The sequence below is a fragment of the Contarinia nasturtii genome, unplaced genomic scaffold (assembly GCF_009176525.2).
Source record: "Contarinia nasturtii isolate CC-2019 unplaced genomic scaffold, AAFC_CNas_1.1 Cnas_scaffold_129, whole genome shotgun sequence".
NCBI classification, from domain to species: domain Eukaryota; kingdom Metazoa; phylum Arthropoda; class Insecta; order Diptera; family Cecidomyiidae; genus Contarinia; species Contarinia nasturtii.
The window spans coordinates 8,796,187-8,818,812 of NW_022197486.1; the positions used below are offsets into that span (position 1 = coordinate 8,796,187).

The 22,626-nt window shown below is 34.2% G+C and overlaps 1 protein-coding gene across 6 annotated transcripts in view; it reads right to left on the minus strand.

The window, feature by feature from the left end:
• LOC116341128 (protein 4.1 homolog) overlaps positions 1-22,626 on the minus strand; it is a 33,767-nt gene that overhangs the window by 3,419 nt on the left and 7,722 nt on the right. For 4 of the 6 annotated variants that reach the window (XM_031768054.1, XM_031768047.1, XM_031768010.1 and 1 more), the window contains exons 2-12: positions 10,884-11,119; positions 10,568-10,810; positions 10,152-10,507; positions 9,730-10,085; positions 9,489-9,622; positions 7,876-8,001; positions 6,486-6,561; positions 6,355-6,422; positions 1,930-5,486; positions 1,606-1,718; positions 949-1,358 (exon numbers count right to left, since the gene is read on the minus strand). In XM_031768054.1, the coding sequence (XP_031623914.1) occupies positions 949-1,358; positions 1,606-1,718; positions 1,930-5,486; positions 6,355-6,422; positions 6,486-6,561; positions 7,876-8,001; positions 9,489-9,622; positions 9,730-10,085; positions 10,152-10,507; positions 10,568-10,810; positions 10,884-11,033 (5,589 nt within the window). In that variant the 5' untranslated portion in view covers positions 11,034-11,119. Of the gene's footprint in view, positions 1-948; positions 1,359-1,605; positions 1,719-1,929; positions 5,487-6,354; positions 6,423-6,485; positions 6,562-7,875; positions 8,002-9,488; positions 9,623-9,729; positions 10,086-10,151; positions 10,508-10,567; positions 10,811-10,883; positions 11,120-17,027; positions 17,187-22,626 lie in introns of those variants that run through there. The other 2 variants (XM_031768022.1, XM_031768040.1) reach the window with 2 other exon arrangements.

A 22,626-nucleotide genomic window follows, 5' to 3' on the forward strand; every position in this document is an offset into this window, starting at 1 on the left:
TGTCATTTTTTTACAAACCTTTCGCTCGAAGACGGTAGAATAGACAACTCAATGACCAGGTTTTCATAGACAACAACTACTTTTTTTAAAACAACTACAAGCAACATTCTATTGAAAAATGCTTCAAAAATTATCCAAGTGCATACAAGTACATCACAATTCATGCTTCTTACACATTTATACTTTCCAAACATGCGATATATATCTAAATCTATCATGTAATGAATTTGTGTCCTCAAAATTATGTTTGATTAAATTATGTGTTTCCCAAAAAAAAAAACAATAATGTGAAGCTAAAGATTTTCATAAAATAAAACGAACAAAGCATCGTCGATAAAAATAAATGAATAAAACGAGGTTTTGATTGAAATTTTGAACTTGAGGGGAAGGTTTTTTAAATGTCATTATCGAAATGATATTAGAATGATGGATTGTGAATAAAAGCGAACTTCAAAACTACACGTAAGTGACAAAGGCTATTTCTACGGACATTCTACCAATGATAATAATCGTACCATATCAGAAACATTACATATAAAATGCATTTAGGAAATGCATTAACTTATAGACATAGACATGGACATAGGCTGATCGATCCAAAAGCAATAGATTGAGACTATTTGTAGTGTTAGTAAACGCATTTTTGGTTTGTTCATCCATTGATAAAAGCTCTTAGGCTCTAAACATTGACAGATAGATAGATTTGTTGTAACAAATATGACAAGCGGGTTTTGTTTTCGGGTATGAAAAATTAAAAAAAAAAAATAGTGTTCTAGTGAGAGAACTTTCAATCCATAATGCATAAATCGGTAAGAGTGATGTAGTTCTACGTTAAACAGTTTCTTCTGTCGAAGAATCGATGCCATTAATATATTTATAGATCCGCTTGAGCATATGTCGTTACACAAAATTGTTTGATTTTTTTTATATAAAATTTACGATGTATACCTTGTGTTCTTGTGTAGAAAACGAAACTTCACCGGTGCCCAAATTGTGAATTTCTTCTTCAACATTGTGTGTTACACCGCCATCATTTTTCGTCAGCACCTGTTTGGTTGTCGTTTTAACGACGGTCGGTGTATTTGATTTTTGTGTCGTTGTTGTGGTTGTTTTTGTTCGTACATTATCATCACCATATTGTTCAACGTCATCATCGGAGCTAGCTCCTTCTGTAACTTGTTTTACAACCGATGGTCCCAAATGTTTGATCCCTTCGAAGAATTGATCACGTGAGATCGGCGTCGTTGTGGTTTGAATTGTAACCTCGCGTCCAAAATGTGTTGGATCAATTTGGGCATAGTTCAAAATCTTTTTGCCTGTAACTGGATCTGTGACTGCCGTTTCTTCTGAGATATCACCTAATTTTCAGTGTTTCACATACACACACATCGAGTTAGATACTGTCGTTGAATTATATGGCCGAATCCACTTTGTACAAAACTCAATCACATTCACAATTCACACATTTTTTCTATTTTTTTTTTTTTTGAATTTTAGGTTGCTCACTTTGAAGATCGTTTTTCAACGACGTGATTCAAATCAAGCCAAGTGAATACAAATGTGATGTGAGCTGTGTTCAAAGTTGACAACGGTATATTTTCTAACCTGTTTCTGGATCTATGTGACCATATTCGGTCTTTATTCTGCCAGTGACTGGATCAATTTCACCTGACAATGTCATTGTCTGCGTTACAGTTGTACGAGCACCAGCAATTCGTCTATTCAAACATTGGTAATAATTTTTTTAGCATTTTGCTTAAATATAACATTTTTAAGGTGACCTTCTTTGTCTTCGATTCCACCGATTGATATAATCATTTTCTTTGGCAAAATATCTTGAATATTTTCAAAAACAAAAACTATATTCAAACCGAACCACGAATCGAAGACAAAGAGAATCAAATGTATATTTAAACAAGAAGCACTTACGGATCATTTGGATCAACCTGAATAATTTCGCCGGTGATTGGATCGACCATGTTATATACATAAACCGTTTTATTGAAAACATTTCGAATGGCGCCCGATGATGGATCGCGTACAACTTCACTTGCTGGCACCTCTTTGGGTATGCCTTGTTCGTCCTTTTTCGTAATCAAAATGATCTTGATGAGAACCAATTTTCCAGTTTTTGGATCAACTTTAGCCACTTTTGTGAATACTTCATTTGATTCGTCATCCAATTGTGAAGCGACAAACAATGGATCACCATTTTCGTCAACATCACCGCTGGCAATGAACAATTGTCCCGAATCGTCTGTTTTTGTGATGTTTGATTCGACGGCCGTATGTTTTTTAATTTGGTTTGTTTTTGGATCCAAATATCCATAAATGGTAATGATATAACCTTTTGGATCAACTTGTGTTGAAACATAAACGGTTTCCTTTGTGACGGGATCTTTGCTTTCCGGTATCCACAATTGATTGGTTTGTGGATCGACGATAATATCTTTTCCAGTAACGGTTGGTGTTGATACTTTACCAGTGGTTGGATCAATTTTACGATGAACAATGCGCAACGATATAATTCGGCCATAATCTTTGTCCAATTTATTATTTTTTGGATTGACTTCATTTCGTAGAATGACTTGTCCGGTTGTTGGATCAAATTTAACATCTTTCTTTTCGAGTTTGCCACTCTTCGGATGCTTGAATGTAATTGTACTTGATGGAATGTCCAATTCACCATAGCTCGTGGTGATTGTATTTTTATCGGGATCATATTGACCATGAGTAACGTCAACCACGGCCGTTTTTGGCTCGATAATTCCTTTCTTTGCATCATATTTACCGGAAATGGCGGTTACCTCAACGATTGGCGATTCAACTTCTGGACCCAAGTTAATTATATGACGGAGATTGTTATCCGGTTTACCCTTGCTATCAACACCACCAGCAATAATAATTTGACCCGATGCATCGATCGTAATTGGTTTTGATGTCGTTGCTTTGCCAGTTTTATCGGTTACGATGACATCTTTTGTGGCTGGATTAATCAAACCGTATTTTGTTTGAATCGTTCCATTTTGTACATTCAAAATACCTCGTGAGCGTTCCAATTGTGCCTTTGACAAATCAACCTTACCATCTGGACCAGCTGTACCGATGATCGTAACAATTTCAATGATTGCACTCTTCTGAGGTACGATTGCAACTGGTTCACTTGAACCTGCAATTGGTCCGGCCAAAACTGTTGCCTGTTGTTGTTGTTGTTGCTGTTGTTGTGGTGGTAGTGGTGGAGGTGGTTGTTGAGCCTTGCTTACTGGTTGTGCGACAACCTTTGGTGGCGATGGTTGTTTTGGAGTTACTGTAGCGGTTGACTGCTGTTTTTGTGCAGGTGTCACAGTTGAAGTGGCCGTTACAGAAACGGAAGGTTGAGTTGTTGGTGTTGTTGGCGGTGTTGGCGTTGCCACTTTGACGGATGCTGTCGGCACTTTTGGTGGTGTAACATGCTTAGCTTGATGTGTGGTTGTCTTAACATCAACTTGTTTCACTGGTGTTGTTTTCTCTTGTGACAATGTTGGTAATTGCACCTTTGGATAATCAATACGTACCAATACAATTTCACCAGTTTGTGGACGAACGCGTGATACTTTCGTAACAACATTCTTTGATTCTGGTTCAATGATCGATGTTGCAAAGATTGGTTCTTGTGTTGCTTCATCAACTTCACCGGTTGATGTGTACAAAACGCCATCATTGTTTGTCACACAAACGCTTGGTAGAAGTTTGGTTTGTTTTTCAATTTCATTGGTTTTTGGATTAACCAAACCATAAACAATGGTGATGGTTCCAGTTTTTGGATCCACTTGCGTTGAACTGTAGTAGTTTGGTTCATTTGTTTTTGGATCTTTGCTGCCGGCAATCCAGATCTTATTGGTTTTATCAACGACAACATCTTTTCCATCACTTGAATTCACCACTTTGCCGGCCGGATCAAGGCGACGATTGACAATCTTCAAGCTCAAAATTTGTGCATAATCCTTATCGGATTTGCCTGGATTTTTCGGATTGACGACATTCTTGATGATAATTTGTCCGGTGACTGGATCGACCTTGAAATCTTTTGTTTTTCCATCGCTCAATGTAATTGTATGTTTGACCAAATCAAGTTGACCGTATTTTGTATCGATCTTATTACCATTTACTTGTCCCGTGGTATTTTCTACTGTTGATGTTTTCGAGTCAAGGATTCCTTTCTTATCAACTCTACCAACGACCGAAGTGACCTCAACAACTGGATCGATTTGTGAACCGAGCGCAACCACTTGGTGCAGATTTGGATCGTATTTTCCTTTTGCATCAATTGCACCTGGAATTGTAAATAGTCCAGTGTTTTTATCATATTTAGCTTTCTTCGATGTTGGTTTTCCGGTTTTTGGATCGATCAATTTTATTTCACACGTTTTTAAGTCGATGATACCGTATTTTGTATCAATGGTGTCATTATTCAAATCCAAAAGACCGCGTGATCGTTCAATTGCACCATTGGCAATATCAACATTGCCTTGTGCATCCAATTTACCAGTGATGCCCGTTACATCGATAACTGATTTGTCCTGAGGTGCAATACAAACAATTTGACCAAGAGAGTTGTCAATGTGTCCACTGACCGGATCCGTTACACCGCCGGATGTAAAATGAATGTTACCGGTCTTGGCATCTTTTGAACCTTGATACGTTTCAGTGTTGCCACTCTTATTAAGAATCTGTAGTGTACTCTTTTCTGGGCTCAATAGGCCATATTTAGTTTCAATGCCATTTTCGGTTAAAATGCCAGTTGAATGTTCAACAACGGCGTTTGGATTGGCGGTATCAATGCGCTTGGTTTTTGGATCGAGATTTGAAATGAGCACCAAAATTTTGACTCGTTTCTTCTTTGCATCAGGTGCAACGGCGGCAATAACCGGCACTTTTGAATCTTCTCGTTCGGCATCGAGGAAAGCTCCACTGTGTGGATCACCGCGTGTTTCGCCGGTCGGTTTATATAGGCCTGCCAATTCGGTTGGTCTTTCACCACTATTTGGTGAATATGATTTGCTGGCTTTAAGCGGTGTTGAGATGTCAATAGTTTTCGATAATTTATCCTTGCTCTTTGGACTCAATTCACCTGATTTTAGTTTTTCGGCCTGTTGCCGAAGTGCGTCATCATCGCCTGGCGCATAATTGAATGCATATTCAATTTTTTTCTGAGAGTTTGGACTTAATTGGGCACCCTTTGAATCGCGTTTTGCTTTTTCCACCGGATCAATGTCGTAACGGAAGGCACCTGGATAATTTCCTGTTTGTCGTTTTGGACTGGTATTATCATCATTTTCGGTATATTCATATGGACGTATATGGCTTGGTGAGCTGGGCTTTTCTTTTTGTTTTTCATCTTTTTCGAGTTTTTGATCAGTTATTGCGATTGCAAGTTTTTCTTTAGCTTTTTCCTTATCGCTTTTGTCTTTGGGTGATTTACGACCAGATGAGAAAATGCCACCCACCTAATTTGTTTGTCATTTGTTTTTGATTTTTTTTTTCATTTTGAATAAACAATTCAAGCGAGGTATTTACGATTGCGCGGATGGTTTTTTTTTTTGTTTTCATTGGAGAAAAGAAAAGAAAAAAAGAAGAAAGAAAAAAACAAATTGAGGAAAAATAAAATCACAACTCAAAATATTGATAATCCTAATGTGTTGGAACGGCCAAAAATTGTATCCGATTCTAGTAAATTTCGCAAATAAAATTGGTTGTAGTTCGAATATTTCGAGGAAAAAAGTGTTTAAAAAAATTGCGCAAAACTCAAAAGTAAATTGATAAATCTTCAGCTTTTGTACGTGTGTAAATTTAGTTTGTTTGTTGTTCTTTCATTGTGATATGATTCACAAAACAAATTACTCTGACACATACAAATATTCACTAGAACTGTTTTTTTTCTCGCAATTATCATGAGGAGCCCATTTACATTCGATTTTTTTTTAAATGCTACAATTTATATTCATCGGTATAGAAAAAAAAAAACGGAACACGAAAATTATACAAAACGGCTCACTCAACAAAATCAATAAAGTTTACGTCTTGTTTTTAAACGTTCAAAATAGTCAAAATCTGAATTGAAAAAGTCTTGATTTTAAATCAACTAAATGTTTGTGAAACCAACAATTTTAAATACTTGAAAAATCGAAATATTGATATCAAAAATGTTGTAAAACTTCAAAATTAAACTATGCTATTGTAATTGAGGATTGCAATTGAGCAATCCTACAAGCGAGCAATACAAATAGAAATGGATGAAAAATAATCAAACGAAATATACTCAGTACGAAAACACATTCGGCATTCTAACGTTAATCTGTATTGCATACAATTTACCTTGCGTTTGTCTTGCTTATCCTTTTCTGGTGTATCACCTTTAACTGGTGTCTCCTTGGCATCATTACCTGAAACAATGTCCAGTTTAAACAAATATTCAAAATGTGCACACTTTTATTAGAAATGCTCACCATTAACATTCTCGTTTTCTTTGTTCTTTCCAGATTTGCCACTGGGTGGGAGTACTGCAACACCTCCGACAGGTTTCTATATTTTGTACAAGAAAAATCACACAAAACACTTATAACATTAAACGAAATGACATTTCAAAAAAAAAAAATATATATGTATATATCTTAGATTCATAATACATCCGATAGAACGTACGGAATTACAATTAACTAATAACAATTTATTTAATTTTAGTAGTGTACAAACTTAAAAAGAGAATATACAAAAAAAGCACATTTCAACGAACATGTTTTATATAAATTTCATGCGTTTAATAGAAGAAAAGAAAAAATCAATATTTATACACAAGCACGATATTGAAGTGAAACGGTAACGAAATTGCGTGACTCTAATTCGCATGCATTCAACAATTTCCATGTGATAAAACAGTAAGATATTTATAGTATATGGCCTAATTGTGGTGAAGAAACCTGATTTGAGAAAGTACTTTCTTCGTCGTCGTTCTTTTTATTTCTTCTTCATAATTTGTTTTGAATTCACCAAAATTGAGCCAAATTTTAACAAATTGTTCAAACAACAACTTTATCGGTGCTATGAATGAACTCTTATCCATAGTGCAAATGCAAATCCATGGCTCGACCAAGCCCATGTAGCCTAATCAATTTTACGAAGACATGAATCATGATTTAATTTTATACTGCACGTTCACTTCAAAAGGCTCTTAAACCTTTGAATTTATCAAACATTTCAATTGCGTTTTTGACTATGGTTTCGACTCATGTGAGAAAAGGACAACGATCGGAAAAACATAAATTTGATCGGGTGTCCTTTGCATCACGTCCAATATTTGCTAAAGCATATTTTCGAATTTTCTAAAGAAAAATAATATCCCTTAATGGTAAATAGAAAAAAGTCCCCACCGAAAGATTCAAAACCAAAATCTACTGGATTAAGTGTGTTGGTTGAAGCATAGAGGCAATCTAATTCAAACAGAATGGATAAATAAACAAACAAACAAACAACGAGACAAAAGCTTGAACTGAATCACTGTGGCTGATTGTGTATTTCACTTTTGATACATTTTAATTTGAATTGCAATTTGAACAAATCTTTTTTTTTCATTTTCGCTATCCAAAACACTTTGCAAATGCAATCAAAAGTTGAAAGTACAATATTCACAATACAAACAGGAAACCACAGGTAAAAAACAAAACAAAAAATAAAGTAAACCTAATATTGAAGAGGCAAAACCGAAAAGACGAATTCAATTCAAAAATGCGAAATGAAATAAATGAAAACAACAACAAAATAATTACTTAATAACGAAATTGTAAAATTAAAATGATAAATGTGTTTAAATAGAAGTTTAAGTTTGTTATCAATGTTAACCTGATTCGAGGTGGAAGTAGTGGCGATTAGTGTATTATTTGGTCCGATGGCACCGGTTTCATATTCACCCTCTAATGAACTCTGAGACGATGCCGAAGCAGTACCAGTACTTGATTCACGCTTTAACTAAATATCGATGAATATTCGATTTACGAAGTGAATTGTGGTTAGTGATTGTGTTTATGTGCGATGTTATGTGCACAATATTATCAACTCAACTTAATTACAAACTAAACGATAAAAAAAACAATCGATTTTGACCAGGAAACCTATTCAAATGAAGCCGCAATAAAAACAAATCGTTGACAGACATTATATTGAGATATTTTCAGGCCAACGATTCAGCTCAGGAAGCTAACGTCACACACTGAAATGGAGTGAATACAATAGAAATGATTGTTTTGAAGTGATTGCAAGTGTTTATACAATCATAGCAATCACTTCTATTGTTTTCACTCCATTTCAGTGTCTGACGTTGGCTTCCTGAGCTGATCGGCTGCCTGAAAATATCGCATATATAATGTCTGGTCATTGAACTTCATTTGAATAATTTCTGATACAATAATCGATTGAACACAGAAAAACTAGCTTATATACCAAAATCGACTAACTTAATGTGGATTTTAACATTTTAACATTTTCTCATAAAATTATGAAACCAAAATCCTGAACATTTTTTTTAAAGAATGACATATGCCCATCTATTTGGTGTATTTCAACTTAATTCATTGCATTTCTATTTTATTGTTTAACTTTACAAAACAAAACCCAAATGTCAGAAAACGTAAACGATGAAAGAATATGAGAAAATTAATACTTTGAATTGCATTCCATGAAATGATTTTCGAATTCAAAATGTTCTTAACTTAAAATAAAAAAAAAACCAAACAACATCTCTCCAAATGCAATCAAAACCATAACATGAACAAAACATTTTAACGCGATCCAAGACTTTGTGTTCCAACTAAAAAATTCGACATTTTTAATAAATTCGTTGTCTATAAACTGCAAGAGCCTAATTTTTTTTTTAAATGAAAATGAAATGCAGAATGTGTCTAGCATACAAAATAAACTATGAACTATGAATTTATGTATTTTTTTAAATTACTAAATTGAATGTGTCAGAATAAAAACTCAACTTCGCATTTTACCTCTTGCTCTCTCCTGAAGGATCCTCCAAAAGTGTGAGCAGGAGGAAGTGAGATATGAAGTTGAGTTTTTATTCCGACACATTCAATTAAAATAAATCCCAAAATATCTAGCTTCAAATCAAAAATCTATAAAAAAAATGATTTTCTTATGAATGGGCTTCTTGCTGTCACATATGACATGTGTGTGTGTATGTGTGTTTTGTGTTTATATTATGTTAAGTGAATTTATATAATAATATAATAGTTGAAGTTCTAATAATTATGAGATAAGAAATTATTTCCAGAAACGAATTTATAATGAAAGAATTGATGTTAAATTTTGTGTTTTAAAACACAATTGTGAACCGAGGTGAAAATTGGTATTGTATATATGTGTTCTTATAAAAAATGATAATTTTTTTATCCTATTTTAAATGCTGTTAATTGAATCAAACACAACTTAAATTATTGAATAAAGCTCACCTGTTCTTTTTTGCCTTTCTTCAATGGACTGCGCGATTGACGTGGTGAATCCAATTCGGGTATGTGATCTGGTGGATGTGACATTGTATGTCGCTTGCTGGCGTCTTTGTCTTCCTTGCGTTCAAGGGCAAGACCTGTAAAAAATATGATGTGATTAAAATATCGCTTGAAAAATGTTCAAATCAATTTATCCCAATTAATCAAAAAAAAAAAAAAACAATGTAAAGAGTTGTGTAAGTACCATCCATACTGCGACTGGTTAATCGTTTTCCTGTTAAACTTCGTTCGAACTGTGGTGCGGGCCGATCAACTGGTACTTTCTTCGTCTGGTACATTGTTCGACCCGAGTAACGAAATTTCGACCCCAATTTGGGAAATAGACTACTTTCAACCGTTTCGGGTGTCATCAAACGGAAAAATGTGTGATGTTCAACGCATGCTTTCCACAGTTTTTTCGCAGCACGATGATTGGCCAATTTAAAACCAATCGTTGATTCATATTGTTCAAATTCTCCTGGTCGAATTTTAATATAAAAATTATGGCGTTTGTAGGAGATTTTCAAAATTTTTGGCCATGCAAATCGATTTATACGTAATCTATAAATATAAATTCGAAATTATTTTTTTTTAATTGAAATTTAAGCTCAATAAATGATTGCTCACTTGTCACGATAAACCAGCAAACCAGTTGCACAAACTCCAAGCATAATATCAACACCTTCTGAATCTTTTGCTGGATGTAAGTCCACACCGTACATTGCCAATTTTTTTGCATTTTCCAAATAATGAAGTTCAGCTTCGGCCGGTGTTTGGCCACGATGTGTTTTATGCAAGTCAATCACCTTGTTTTCCAATTCGGGCGTTTGATCTGGTGCAAATTTGAATTCTGATACATAGCTACGATCTTTGTGATCGTTTGGATCGTAATCACCTAATTCGGATTGCACTAAATATGAACCAAGTAGCGCATGTGTTACAAACGAACAAGGCAAACGTCCTTCCAGTATGTCGTTTCTGACCTGAAAATCATCAATGCGTCAATAATTTCGATTCATTTCAACATATTTTTGAAAATTTACCTGCAGACACAAATGGTAACGTGTGATGTCTTCTTGTAATTGAGCCGGTTCTGGTGGATAGAATTTAACGGCAAACTGTAAAACCCATGGATCGGTTTTGAAGAATTTTGCTACCGGTTTCTCTAAATCCAGCCACACTCTTGGATCAATTGGTGTTGTATACAACAAACCAAAGTAATCTTTTTCCAGAATATTCAAACCGGCACAAATCGAATTTAATAAATCTTTGCCTTTGGCTTTTCGCTATAAAAAAAAAAACAATGGAAATAATGTGTTTTTCTATTTTCACTTCAATGACGGAGATATTAAAACTTACGTCGATGGTAACATCTAGAACAGATCCATCTAGCAGCGTTACTCGGGCAAGAGCTGCTTTTCCCGCCGACTGTTTCTTTTTCGGTGTTTGTGCATTGGCATCAGATAGCGGTGCCGATGCTGCAGTCGGTGACTTCGCTTCGGCCGGCATTTTGGTTTTCGTCACGTTTCAATCTTTAATCAATTCGTTTCGTTAAATTGGTCTAATTTCAATGAATTGAACCAAATGTCGGTATTCTGAAAAGAAAGACAAAAGATTTATTAGCCACTGTAATGTTATGACAAAGACGACTTTAAAAGATTTGAATGTCAGAATGTGTTTTTTCAGGGTTTGGACGGATTTTGAATAGAAATTCAAAAGAAGTCGCGTAAGTAATATTATGTTGCAATTGGATTTAGTAACGTAAGTACATTTTCACGCGAATGGTTTTATTTCATATAGAAACGCTCGCAAGTAAGTGTAAACATGAATAAAAGCATACACGCACGGAATAAATTTATAAACGAAATGTCGAGACAAACGAGAGTTAAACAAAAATATACTTCGTGAGCCACAAAAGATTATTATTTGCCATAGAATGATGATGTAATCTTTCCGGCGTCAGCCTTAAATTCAAAAATAACTGCATTCAAGATGTTGTTTATCTACGCGGACTAAAATGCGGCTTAATTCCGCACAAAATCAGCAACGAGGGTAAAATAAGGCGATTATTTCATATTATTTATATTAATTCGTTATTATCGTTTGCAAACGCATCAAAATAATCCCGATGTGTTTATTCATGTGATTCATAATTATCGGTAGGATTCATTCTTATTTATTGATTTCTTGTTTAACTGGCTGTCATTCAATCGTCACGATTATCCAGCGTTACCACATTTATTCATAAAAAATATGAGATACAGATTCAGTTTGTTTGGATGAATAAATAATTTTCTCGACGCATTTACACCATCAAAAATGATCGAAATACATTACAAACAGTCGTTGAAAATCTGAAAATATCTCCACTTAATAACTGTTACTTTTTTATTATTGTTACTCAAATACTTCACAATTACGAACTGACCTAATCGGTGTCGATTCTCGGTGTGTGTGAATGATCAATAAATAATATACACGTATATGCAGACCCATACACATTCGAATATAAAATTAATCTACAAGTGTGTTAAGATAATTCCATTTGTGTATTCTTAGTTATCTTGCATGCTTTATTTTGCAAAGCAATCGAAATGAGACAGTCGCTATATCGACTCATGAATGATTTGTCATTTGTGACATTGCTTGCAATCGTTACGAGATTACGAACCATTTCCAAACAAAATCATAGAAACCTAGGTCACATTTTTTTACGATCATTTAATTATAGCTCCAACAAGCGATATGTACGATTTAAAAAACAACAACAATCTACGATGCTCCTTTAGCTTGGTCTTAAATTGACCGATCCGCTATTGAATTAAAAAAAAGGTTCTTATATACAAGCTAACCATGATCAAGCCAAAAAAATGTCTCTTTTTGTTCAGACTTTCATACAATAGCTGAGTGTATGATTTGAGCCATGCAAAGAACCGGCAAACCATCAATTTAGTGCGATTGCGAAAAATGACCTGCCCATAAATATTTCATAGATGCCTTTTGTGCGTTTTTTTTTGTAAAAAAAACTATTCGAAAATGGGGTTTAGCGAAGGCAATATATACAGAGTAGTCACTGACTCTCCCTTTTAAAAATAGAGTATTCCCGGCTGATTTTCTACATCGATGAGCAATTTCAAAACAAACTGGACATATACATATATATTTTTAAAGCCATCGAAATTACATATTGTAACCCTTATAATATAACCTTGGATTGCAACGAAACTTGGTCATGGTGTGTAATCGATTATAAGGCGATTCCATTCGAGAAGATATCATAAAAAAGTAAAAGTTAGGTGGTAATTGGTAGTAAATATCTTAAAAACGATACGATATGACATTCTTTACAATTTGATGTAAAGGTAAAAACTTGACGAAAATTTCAACGCAGAGAGAAATGGGAATAACAAAATTTGAGTGTTACGAGTGGGGTGTGGCGCAGTACAATACATAGAAACAAAGCACCAAAAAAAAAGAATTCAACATTACCAACAATCGCATAAACACACGGTCTATGTATATGTATGTTGTATAAAGCACGCGTTTTTTTAATATTGTTTGTTTGACAATCTAATTGAAAATATTGTTACTTATTCTGATCGTAGCGCTTGTTCTTGTTTCGCGAAAAATTCATGCAAGTTTAACGTTGTTATTCATCGCTATGAAATGTCTAAAGATACATAATTTATGTGTGCGTCGTTGATTTCTGTTTTTTTTTTCGACTTTTAACGGCTCATAGTTGTGTGACTGCTCTTCTGGCTATTGTTTTATGTCAGCGTTATACGTAGGTTGCTCCATAATTTTTTTTAAAAACATATATAACACAGTTGTTTTTTGTCGAAAATGGTTTTATTGTTTTTCAAAATATTCCCCGAGATGATCGATACACTTTTGCATTCGATGAAACCATTTGTCATAGCATTCGTGCCACTCCGAAACTGATATCTCCAAAACGTGTGTTTTGAACGCTTCAACTGCTTCTTCTGGTGTCGAAAATCGTTGACCACGTAGTTTTTTCTTCACGCTTGGGAACAAAAAAAAGTCATTGGGTGCCAGGTCAGGACTGTACGGTGGATGACCCATCAGTTCGATGTTTTGACCGGTCAAAAATCGAGTAGTTTGAAAAGATGTGTGAGAGCTCGCATTATCGTGATGAAGAATTATTTTGCGACGGTGGTTGTTTTTTCTTATTTCACCAAACACTTCGGGCAAACAAATGGTGGTATACCAATCAGAATTGACGGTCTTACGATCCTCTAGTGGAACGGTTGCCACATGACCACTTCTCCCGAAAAAACAGGCGACCATTCGCTTCGAAGTGCTTCTTGCTCGAACAACTTTCGTTGGGTTATCTTCATTTTGGAAGACCCATACAGTCGACTGCTGTTTCGTTTCGGGCTCATAGGCATATATCCACGATTCGTCACCAGTGACGATTTTATTAACGTCTTTTGAAGCACCACGATTGAATTTCTTGAGCATTTCTTCACACCAACTCACACGAGCCATTTTTTGTTCATCGGTCAATTTATGTGGGATCCAACGAGAGCAAATCTTTTTTACGGCTAAATGTTCATGCAAAATTGTATGTATGCTGTGGGATGAAATGCCCAAAGATGCCTCAATCTCACGGTAGGTCACATGACGATCTTCCATAATCAGTTTTCTGACAGCATCGATGTTTTGTGGCACAACAGCCGATTTTGGACGACCTGTATGAAACTCGTCTTTGAGCGAACTACGACCGCAACGGAATTCTCGGTACCAGTTATAAATTGTCTGAAGGGTTGGTGCTTCATTGCCAAAGGCCAAATGAAGTCGATCGAAACACTGTTGTTGAGATAATTTACTTCGAAAATCGTAGTAAATCATTTTACGAAAATCTTCACGTGTAAAATTCATTTTTTTGTTGAGTCGCAGTTTACCAGTCACTGTAAACAATACAAATAGCGTTCGTACGACAAAAGGTTCAGGGCACGAATACATACCAAAACATCAAACTTTACGAATATGACAATGGTTTACATCGGGCAACACTATAAGTACCATTTTAAAAAAAATTATGGAGCAACCTACGTATTATTTGCCTTTTTCAAAGCACTGTGTCATACATGTGTAACACCGAAAAAACTCGTTAATTAATGAAATATTCATGCTTCATTTACGTGTGTGTGTGTGTATGCGCACGTATGTATCATCGTTTAACAGTAAGATTTTATCATGTCATTTAATTAAATTTTGTCTTTGTTTAAACTAATTATTGGTCATATTTGAGCAATCTCACTTTGGTGTCCGTTCATTGGGTTCGACCAATCAACGTTTTGATGCAATTAAATTCGTATTCAAACGCATTATTATGCATTCGAACAAACTTAATATGGATTTATGTTTTACACTTTAGTCATGATACTAACGTCATCATTCTATATCGAAAATGGAGAGTAAAATAGCTAAAAATGCTAGCGATCACGCAATGCCAAATATTTTATGTTAGCATGCTGTTTGATATAGAGTGTTTATTACATCAGCATTTTGGTCGTGTGTCGTCATTTTTCGAAACCAAAACAAAAATAGTTTTACACTCCAATATGAATATGGTGGAGAGGCTTTGAATCATTAACGGCTGGATGGTTATTATTGTTATTATTCTGTGTTCGTTTCACTACTTGATTCTATTCAAATTCTGTAGGAGAATTGAAGAAGAAAAAGCAACAAAAAAACCAAATTCGGTTCAGTATGTATATGATCGCGTGTATTATCGTTGACACACGGAACATTTATCGTGAGATCGAGGACACAAATCTTGAACCATCTTTGGTTCACATCTTTATCTCATTTTGTTTTCGTTGTTCCATCGTGATTTTAAAATGGGATACAAAGTACTATACAAAATAAGCGCACACATACAACCGAATTTAAAATCTAATTTGCATAAGTTTCTTTGAACAGAACAGAATCGATGATGAAGAATATTTCCATTGAATGGTTAATGTGATCGAAATTATAGTTGAATCAATTTAATTTTTCGAATTGTTAGCAATATGCTGTTGAACTTCAAGTGTGGCAAATTTTACCGCTTAACTATGGAATTCATGCGAAACATTTGCTGTGTTTAATCACGTCCATTAAATCATCAACAACAACAATAATGTGTAGAAGACGTATCACGATACAAATGTATCCATCTGTTTTATTGGGAAAATCAAGATCGCCTATAATGCTGGCAACGCGCAAGCAAACTATTCCGGAGCGTGTAACGGAATTTTAGTGCGCTCAACCACACAGAAAACGATACCACTCATGATATACATTCAAATCGTATAAATACAACTATTTGTTAATCGAATGCGAACTTTTAGAATTCTTTCGCTGCCATCGGCATGAAAATCAATTTTCACTAAATTGATATAAAATTGTAAAAAAAAGTCAACAAGCTTAATTGTTTTTCATTAACATTTTGTTGGAGATGTGAATGAAAAATACGCTGTTCAACTGGTAACCGCCCATTGGTGTGATCACAATTTTTCAGAAAGTTTATGTACAGTATTCGGATCAAGCACTTAAAATTAAATTCATTATCGCCGAATGTGTTTTGCGTGCATGCCAAACGCATTTTGTGCTATTGGCTAGTATATCGTTGTCATGTATTTGTATGAAGAACAACATGAACAAAAAAAAAATCATTCTCAATTCGATTAGATCATCATCGCAAAATATTTTTGTCTAGCTGTTAAAGCAGTGTGCTGTTGTGCGATCACATCATTGATACACAACAATAACAACAACAACAACAACAAAAGAGCTAAACACAACGGACAACAGCGACGATGACGACGCCGACGACGCGCGCGTTGCCCGATCAATACATATTACTTCATCGCTTTCAATGCGAATTCAATTTGATGTTTCAAACTTTGGTGAATTTGTCTCTGAACACGAAATGGAATAAACATTTCTATTTTCGATCAGGTCATCGAATTGTTCGATGCCTTTGTATTTGTTGTACATCATTGTTAAATTATTGACTAAATTGAACTCGATTGGATCGGGTATCAGTCGCTTCACATCTCTTTTTATTTCCATGTCAGTTTGTTTAATCGATGAATTCAAAGATGGTGAACTATCATTGTACATTCCATTCAGAATCAACTTAATCAAATAACACTGTATTTTCAAATCAATAAAAACCACTAATGACAAAGGGTGGAATATTAAAACACTATATATGATATTTAATGAAAATAACATTGATTTCATTTCGTTTTGTTGTAATCCATACACACGAATCCGGCATTTCACTTGTTGTTTTTTTTAAACCCTAATACTTTACGCGATGTCGGTTTTTTTCTTCCAATAAATAATGAAGATTGGCTATGAACAATCTTGAATCTTAACAAATTTCGGTTAAATATTGCCAATTTGGTAATTAGAATTAAGTTGACATCAAATTACAAAAAAAAAAAAACAATGTAACGATTATTTATGTGACATCGTTTCACATACCCAACCCAAATTCGAACCAAAAATGGAATCACTTAGTTTAAAATTCCGAAAACACTTTCAACTAAGTTCATGCGATTAATTAAATGCACAGAGTTTATGTGTGCTGATTTGTAACTTGCTTAACTCTGGCTGACTGCCACACTGACTGACTGGATGTTCGTACTGTGTTGGATGAAATCGAACTAGAGAGAATCTCGCTTGATGTCGACACGAAGAAAAAATAATAATAATAATATATGTATTATGATGTGCGCGAAACAACAGACACATACACAACAAAAATGAAAGCGTCGTGCGCTCGCGCTACAACACAAGCTTTTTTTTTCTTCTTCAATATCGAATGGATTCGAATCGGATGGAAACCAGAAATACGGTGTCGACAACGACAACAACGACGACTACGACGACAAAAACGAAATATATTCGATGAGATTCAGAGTGTTGGGGATCGCGTGTATATTCGCAATATATACGTGAACTATCTTCAATGTAATATGTTTTATGCACCGACTCAAAATGAATTGATGACTTTTTGACATTCTCTCTTTCTGCCGCTATATGTACGATTTTTGTGATTCGATTGAAAGGTACTGTTGGCGACAATGCCGAGCGTTTGTGTGAGCGGTTGCGTGGTTTCACTAAGTACGACACGAATACGTTACATGCATGCGATATCACTGCACACGGCAATCCGCAACATATTCTCGGCTCGTACACTGTATCAAACTAATACACATCAATCTCGTATACTTGATTATCGACGATCGCTTCATTCACACCGATCAACGGTAATATATTACTTAATTTTTTTTTGTTGAGCATCAACACTTGGTTTATACATTCAAAGCGGCCAAATTGACTAAATGAACAGTCTTCATTATTCTATCGATCGATGGTGGTATTAGAATGCAAAATGAATGAAATTCATTCGAGATTTTTGATGCTGAATGAAAGCTGAACGTTTTTTTTTTATCATTTACAATTGTGATCTTTCAAAAAAAATAATGTGAAATAGTTCAAAGTTCGAGTCATGACTCTTTTGACATCGAGTAGAAACACCTGCAAGAAGACCTCATATTCAATAAATATAATTATAATAAGGACACAGAAAGAATGAAACTATTGTTGGTTCTTTGTTTTTCTTTTTTACATATAATGGTTGTCATGTAGATAGATAATAGATCCGTGGATTCATAATGAATATTTTCCTTTGTCTTTATGTTTCCAAGTTACGAGGTAACTTAATCGGTCTTACGTAAATAGAACTGCTCCCGTGCGCATACATATACATCATAGACAAAAAAAACAACAACACGGAACCTGAATTCGAACTCATTTACTTGTCTAAACACTCTTTTGTGATACTTTGATGAAACCACATTTTCCTAGTTCCTATATTTTCATGCTTTCTTTCTTTGTTTACTTCTTTGTAGTGTAATGAAACTTAATGGCAATGACATCACACAAAAAACATTGAATAATGAAGGGAAAAAAATGAAAGAAAATCGGTCTAGCACTTGTGTGGCCAAAATCAATATTTTTGTTATGCGTATCAACGGTTTCTTTTTATTGCCTCCATCCATCGCACGGACTAACAATCGTAATAAAACGTTGGTAGAGACGATTTTATGACCGGCAAACGATTACAATCACATTTTTTCGTGACGTTTTATCGTCTAAGCGATGGCGCCAATTTTCATATTAACAGACATTTTTCCACCAGCCGGTGAAATTCCAAACCGCACAAATTGACGAATTGAGCATGGGATTTGATGTGATGATCAAACGGTACATTTTCTTCAATTGGATCAAATTGGGTGCAAAGCAAATCGATTCATAAATCAAATCTTTTTGATATTGTAAAGTCTATGCGCTTTGAACTTAGTCAGTGATGCATATGAATAAACATTATAAAAAGAAATGGATGGAACCAGGATGAAATTCTTTCAATCGACATTTTGTTTGTCAATTCAATATTGGTTGCTTAATTTCAACAAAAATAACTCGTTCAAACCACAAAAGCACGCGATTAAATGACAAGCGAATAAAACTGCTGCTATTTTTGTAACCGATTCTATTTTGTTTCCCCTGTTTTGTTGCTTATGCTTTAATAATCATTTTGGATTGAATGGCAAAAGTAGTTCAAACATTGCGTGCCCAACATCAAAATGAAAAATGCTGACTGCGATCATTTCATATAGTTTTTGCACTAAAACCACAATTCGAGTTATTATTGATCAAATCCCGTTTCGTCTACCGGTTTCACTATATTCGCATTGATTTGGTTTTGTGTTGTTAACTAGCTTAACTTTGATAGGAATTGACAGGCTGTCAGGTGAGAGGACCGGCAGCTTTTTTCAAAGGTTGTGCATAAGAATGTTATTGTCAACATCAAATCGTGACAATTGCGATACATATTATTTTCAGCACTGATATATGAATCGGCGAGATATAGCTTTTATTTTATTGCAAATCATGCAACCGTTTTATTTAAACATTACAAAAAAATCCATAACTGATAATCTAATATTGAAAATTGTCAATATGTACAGTTTTCAATTTGCTTCATATTGCCAAAAGGCTTATGTTTTTGGGTTGATTAAACATTTCAACACCACTTGCTCATGCACAACCATATTTCTCATCTGAAAATGGTAAAATATTTGAAAATTTATTGATAAATTCATCATATTACGCCCTTAATTGAATCATTGACTTGTAAATAGCCGGACACTTTCATTAAATGCCCATTTTGCATATGAAAATATGTGTTTGTGCATTGCCATGCACTGCTAAAAAATCAGCGTTTGTATAGGTTTTATTCAATGTAGCGCCTCCAATTTCCATATTAAAATGGACGAGACAGTCGAAATTCAATTTGAGTGGAATGCTCTTGTGGGCAGATTCGTTTGAACGGGTCATGTTTATTAATAGTGTAGGTGCAAGTAATTTAATTGAAATTTCATTTACATGGCTCAACATGTGTGCAATCAATTTATCACAGTAAAATCGATGCTTTTCAAATGGTCCCTAAATTGATTGAAATCAATCTGATTGAGAATAACTTTGCTCGCTATGATTGATCATCAAAATTGTTGGTCGTCCCGAATTCCAGTCAGTGCATTAAATAGAACTGAATGGTCTGTTACGCATTCAACATATATTTATCACACATGGTGAGTTAAAAGAGATTCTATTCAAAATTGTTAATGAAATGTTTCCGTTCGTTCAAGAAAGTATGGCATAACATTCATTTGGAATGACTGAAAATGGCAGCAAGTTACAATCAATTATTTGATCGTTATGCAACAAAAATAGCAGTGATGTCACCGGAAGTTTAAACTCTAGAACATCGAAAAAAATCAGCATACAAGTCATCATCGTAAATTTTTGTTTGACTTGAAGAAAATTTTATATAATAAAAAATATATACCATTCATGCATGATTTCTTTGTGCACTTTGTGAAACGCATTCAAATTCAGTGATTCAATTGATGAATAATATTTGAATCGAGATAAACAAAACGACAATTACATTGAAATTCAATTAGAATAATTTTATTCAAATTCAAGCAAGTTATCGAAAAACTCAATCAAATTGACCCGATTCACATTTTATGAGTAAAATGTGGTGACATAATCAGTACCAATGATGATAAAAGTGCGTATTCAGGCATATTGGGATGCTCAATTTATGGGTGGATTGCTTCTTTACGTCTTGCTATAGTCATACATTTTTAACACTTAATCAAGCCCATTTATAGCCGGTGGGTGAACAAAGGAAGTCTGAATCTTCCTAGTAATTACTTTCTTCCCCGCAAGCCCTTGATGGAATTTAATTGAATTATTTTTTATTCACATCAATGCCATATTCAAGTAAAATTGATATGATTTTAAATATACGCTTCTCTCCAAAAAATATCACGATGAATGTGTACATTTTAGAATATAATAGATGAACGCACATTTCACATGAGTGATATAAGCCATCGCATAAGGACATAAAATACAATAAACGACAATCAAATCAAAGTTAAAACAAAAAAATATTTTATCCATTCAATTAAATGTTGATCCATTTTTGGTTTCGATGTACAAAGTAAGCAAAACTTTTTTGACTTCATATACTTCTTATCTTGAATCTCATATTACAAGCCCATGTATATTAATTAATTATCATAATTGCTTCAATTTCAAACTGTAAATTGAGCTTCGAATAAAAATTAAATTGCACAGAATATCTTGTAATACACAAACATGTTTTCACTTAAATATTGTATACATTCAAGACGGTTCTATGAGAAGGTATTTATTATTGTCTGTGTTTGCTCAGAAGGTTCTTAAAAATTAAAGAAAAAAAAACGTCTTGAAGCCGCTTATAAAATTGCGCTGCAAATCAATATTTTTCTTATACGTTATACCTCCTATCGAATCATACATAGGCAAAACAATCAAACACATTATGATCTTTTTTTGAGCTCTTGAATGTTTTGATCGTTTAAAAAAACACAATTAAATATTTGAGAAATTGTACTTGAACCAATTTGATATGGAATCTGTTTCTAGCGATAATTTCAATTTTTTTTTTATCTTATCGATGGCATTGATTTGTATGTTTCGACTGTTTTGTAACATGTGTAATCTATGGATTTGAACAAACGTTTTAAAAGTGATTAATATATAATTTAAATTCAATAATTTTGATGAGATATTACAGAGAATTTGCGATGAAATGAATGTAATGTCTGGTCTACGAAATAAATCACAATCGAAAACATGTTAATGTGATAAACAGCATACGATTTGTTTGTGTTTATGTTTCGAAAAATGAATGTGGTGGTAATTATCATAACAAAATGATGAAACACACCTATTTCATGTTTGTTCTGTATTGTGTTTAATATTGATTGTATTCCTTCGTCTATATTATCGCTTACTAACACTTGAAGTGTTCGGCTTCGAATATAAATTCGAGTTTTGGAGCCGTGTAGATTTAGTGTTGGTATCCTATTGATGGAATGACACCGTTACATTTAAACGCCGACTTAATCGTCGTCTGTACAATGGGGACAATAAATGTATGTATATGTGGCGGATAATATTCTGGCGCCAAAGCCGTGCGTGTATATGGTAGACACATTTTAAGCAAAAAAAGAGAGAGAGATATACATAAAGCAAAACAGAAGAACCGGCTCACATCTGTTCTGAGCCGATGACAAATTGCAACAAAAGTGAAAGAAAAAATTGATCAGACCAATTCGCATCGCTTTTTAATCAATAGCACCAAGAACAAGAGTACAGTTCGTGTCTAATTAAATATTAATTTGGCTTTCACTTATGTACTTTGTCTACATTTTTCCAATATTTTTTTGTTCTTTTTTCATTTTATTTTGTCAGTGTCGTCTTAATTTCGATGAGACCATCGAATGCATGGTCATGTCAATGTCAATATTGGTAATGCTCCCGAATATATCTTATGCTCAGTTCATCTTTTGTTCTTCTTGTTACCGACTTAGGCAACGAGAAAAACGTTATTCATAGAACTTCAGGTTTACATATACGGTTTTATTACATGGATGATAAATAGATTTTCAGTTAT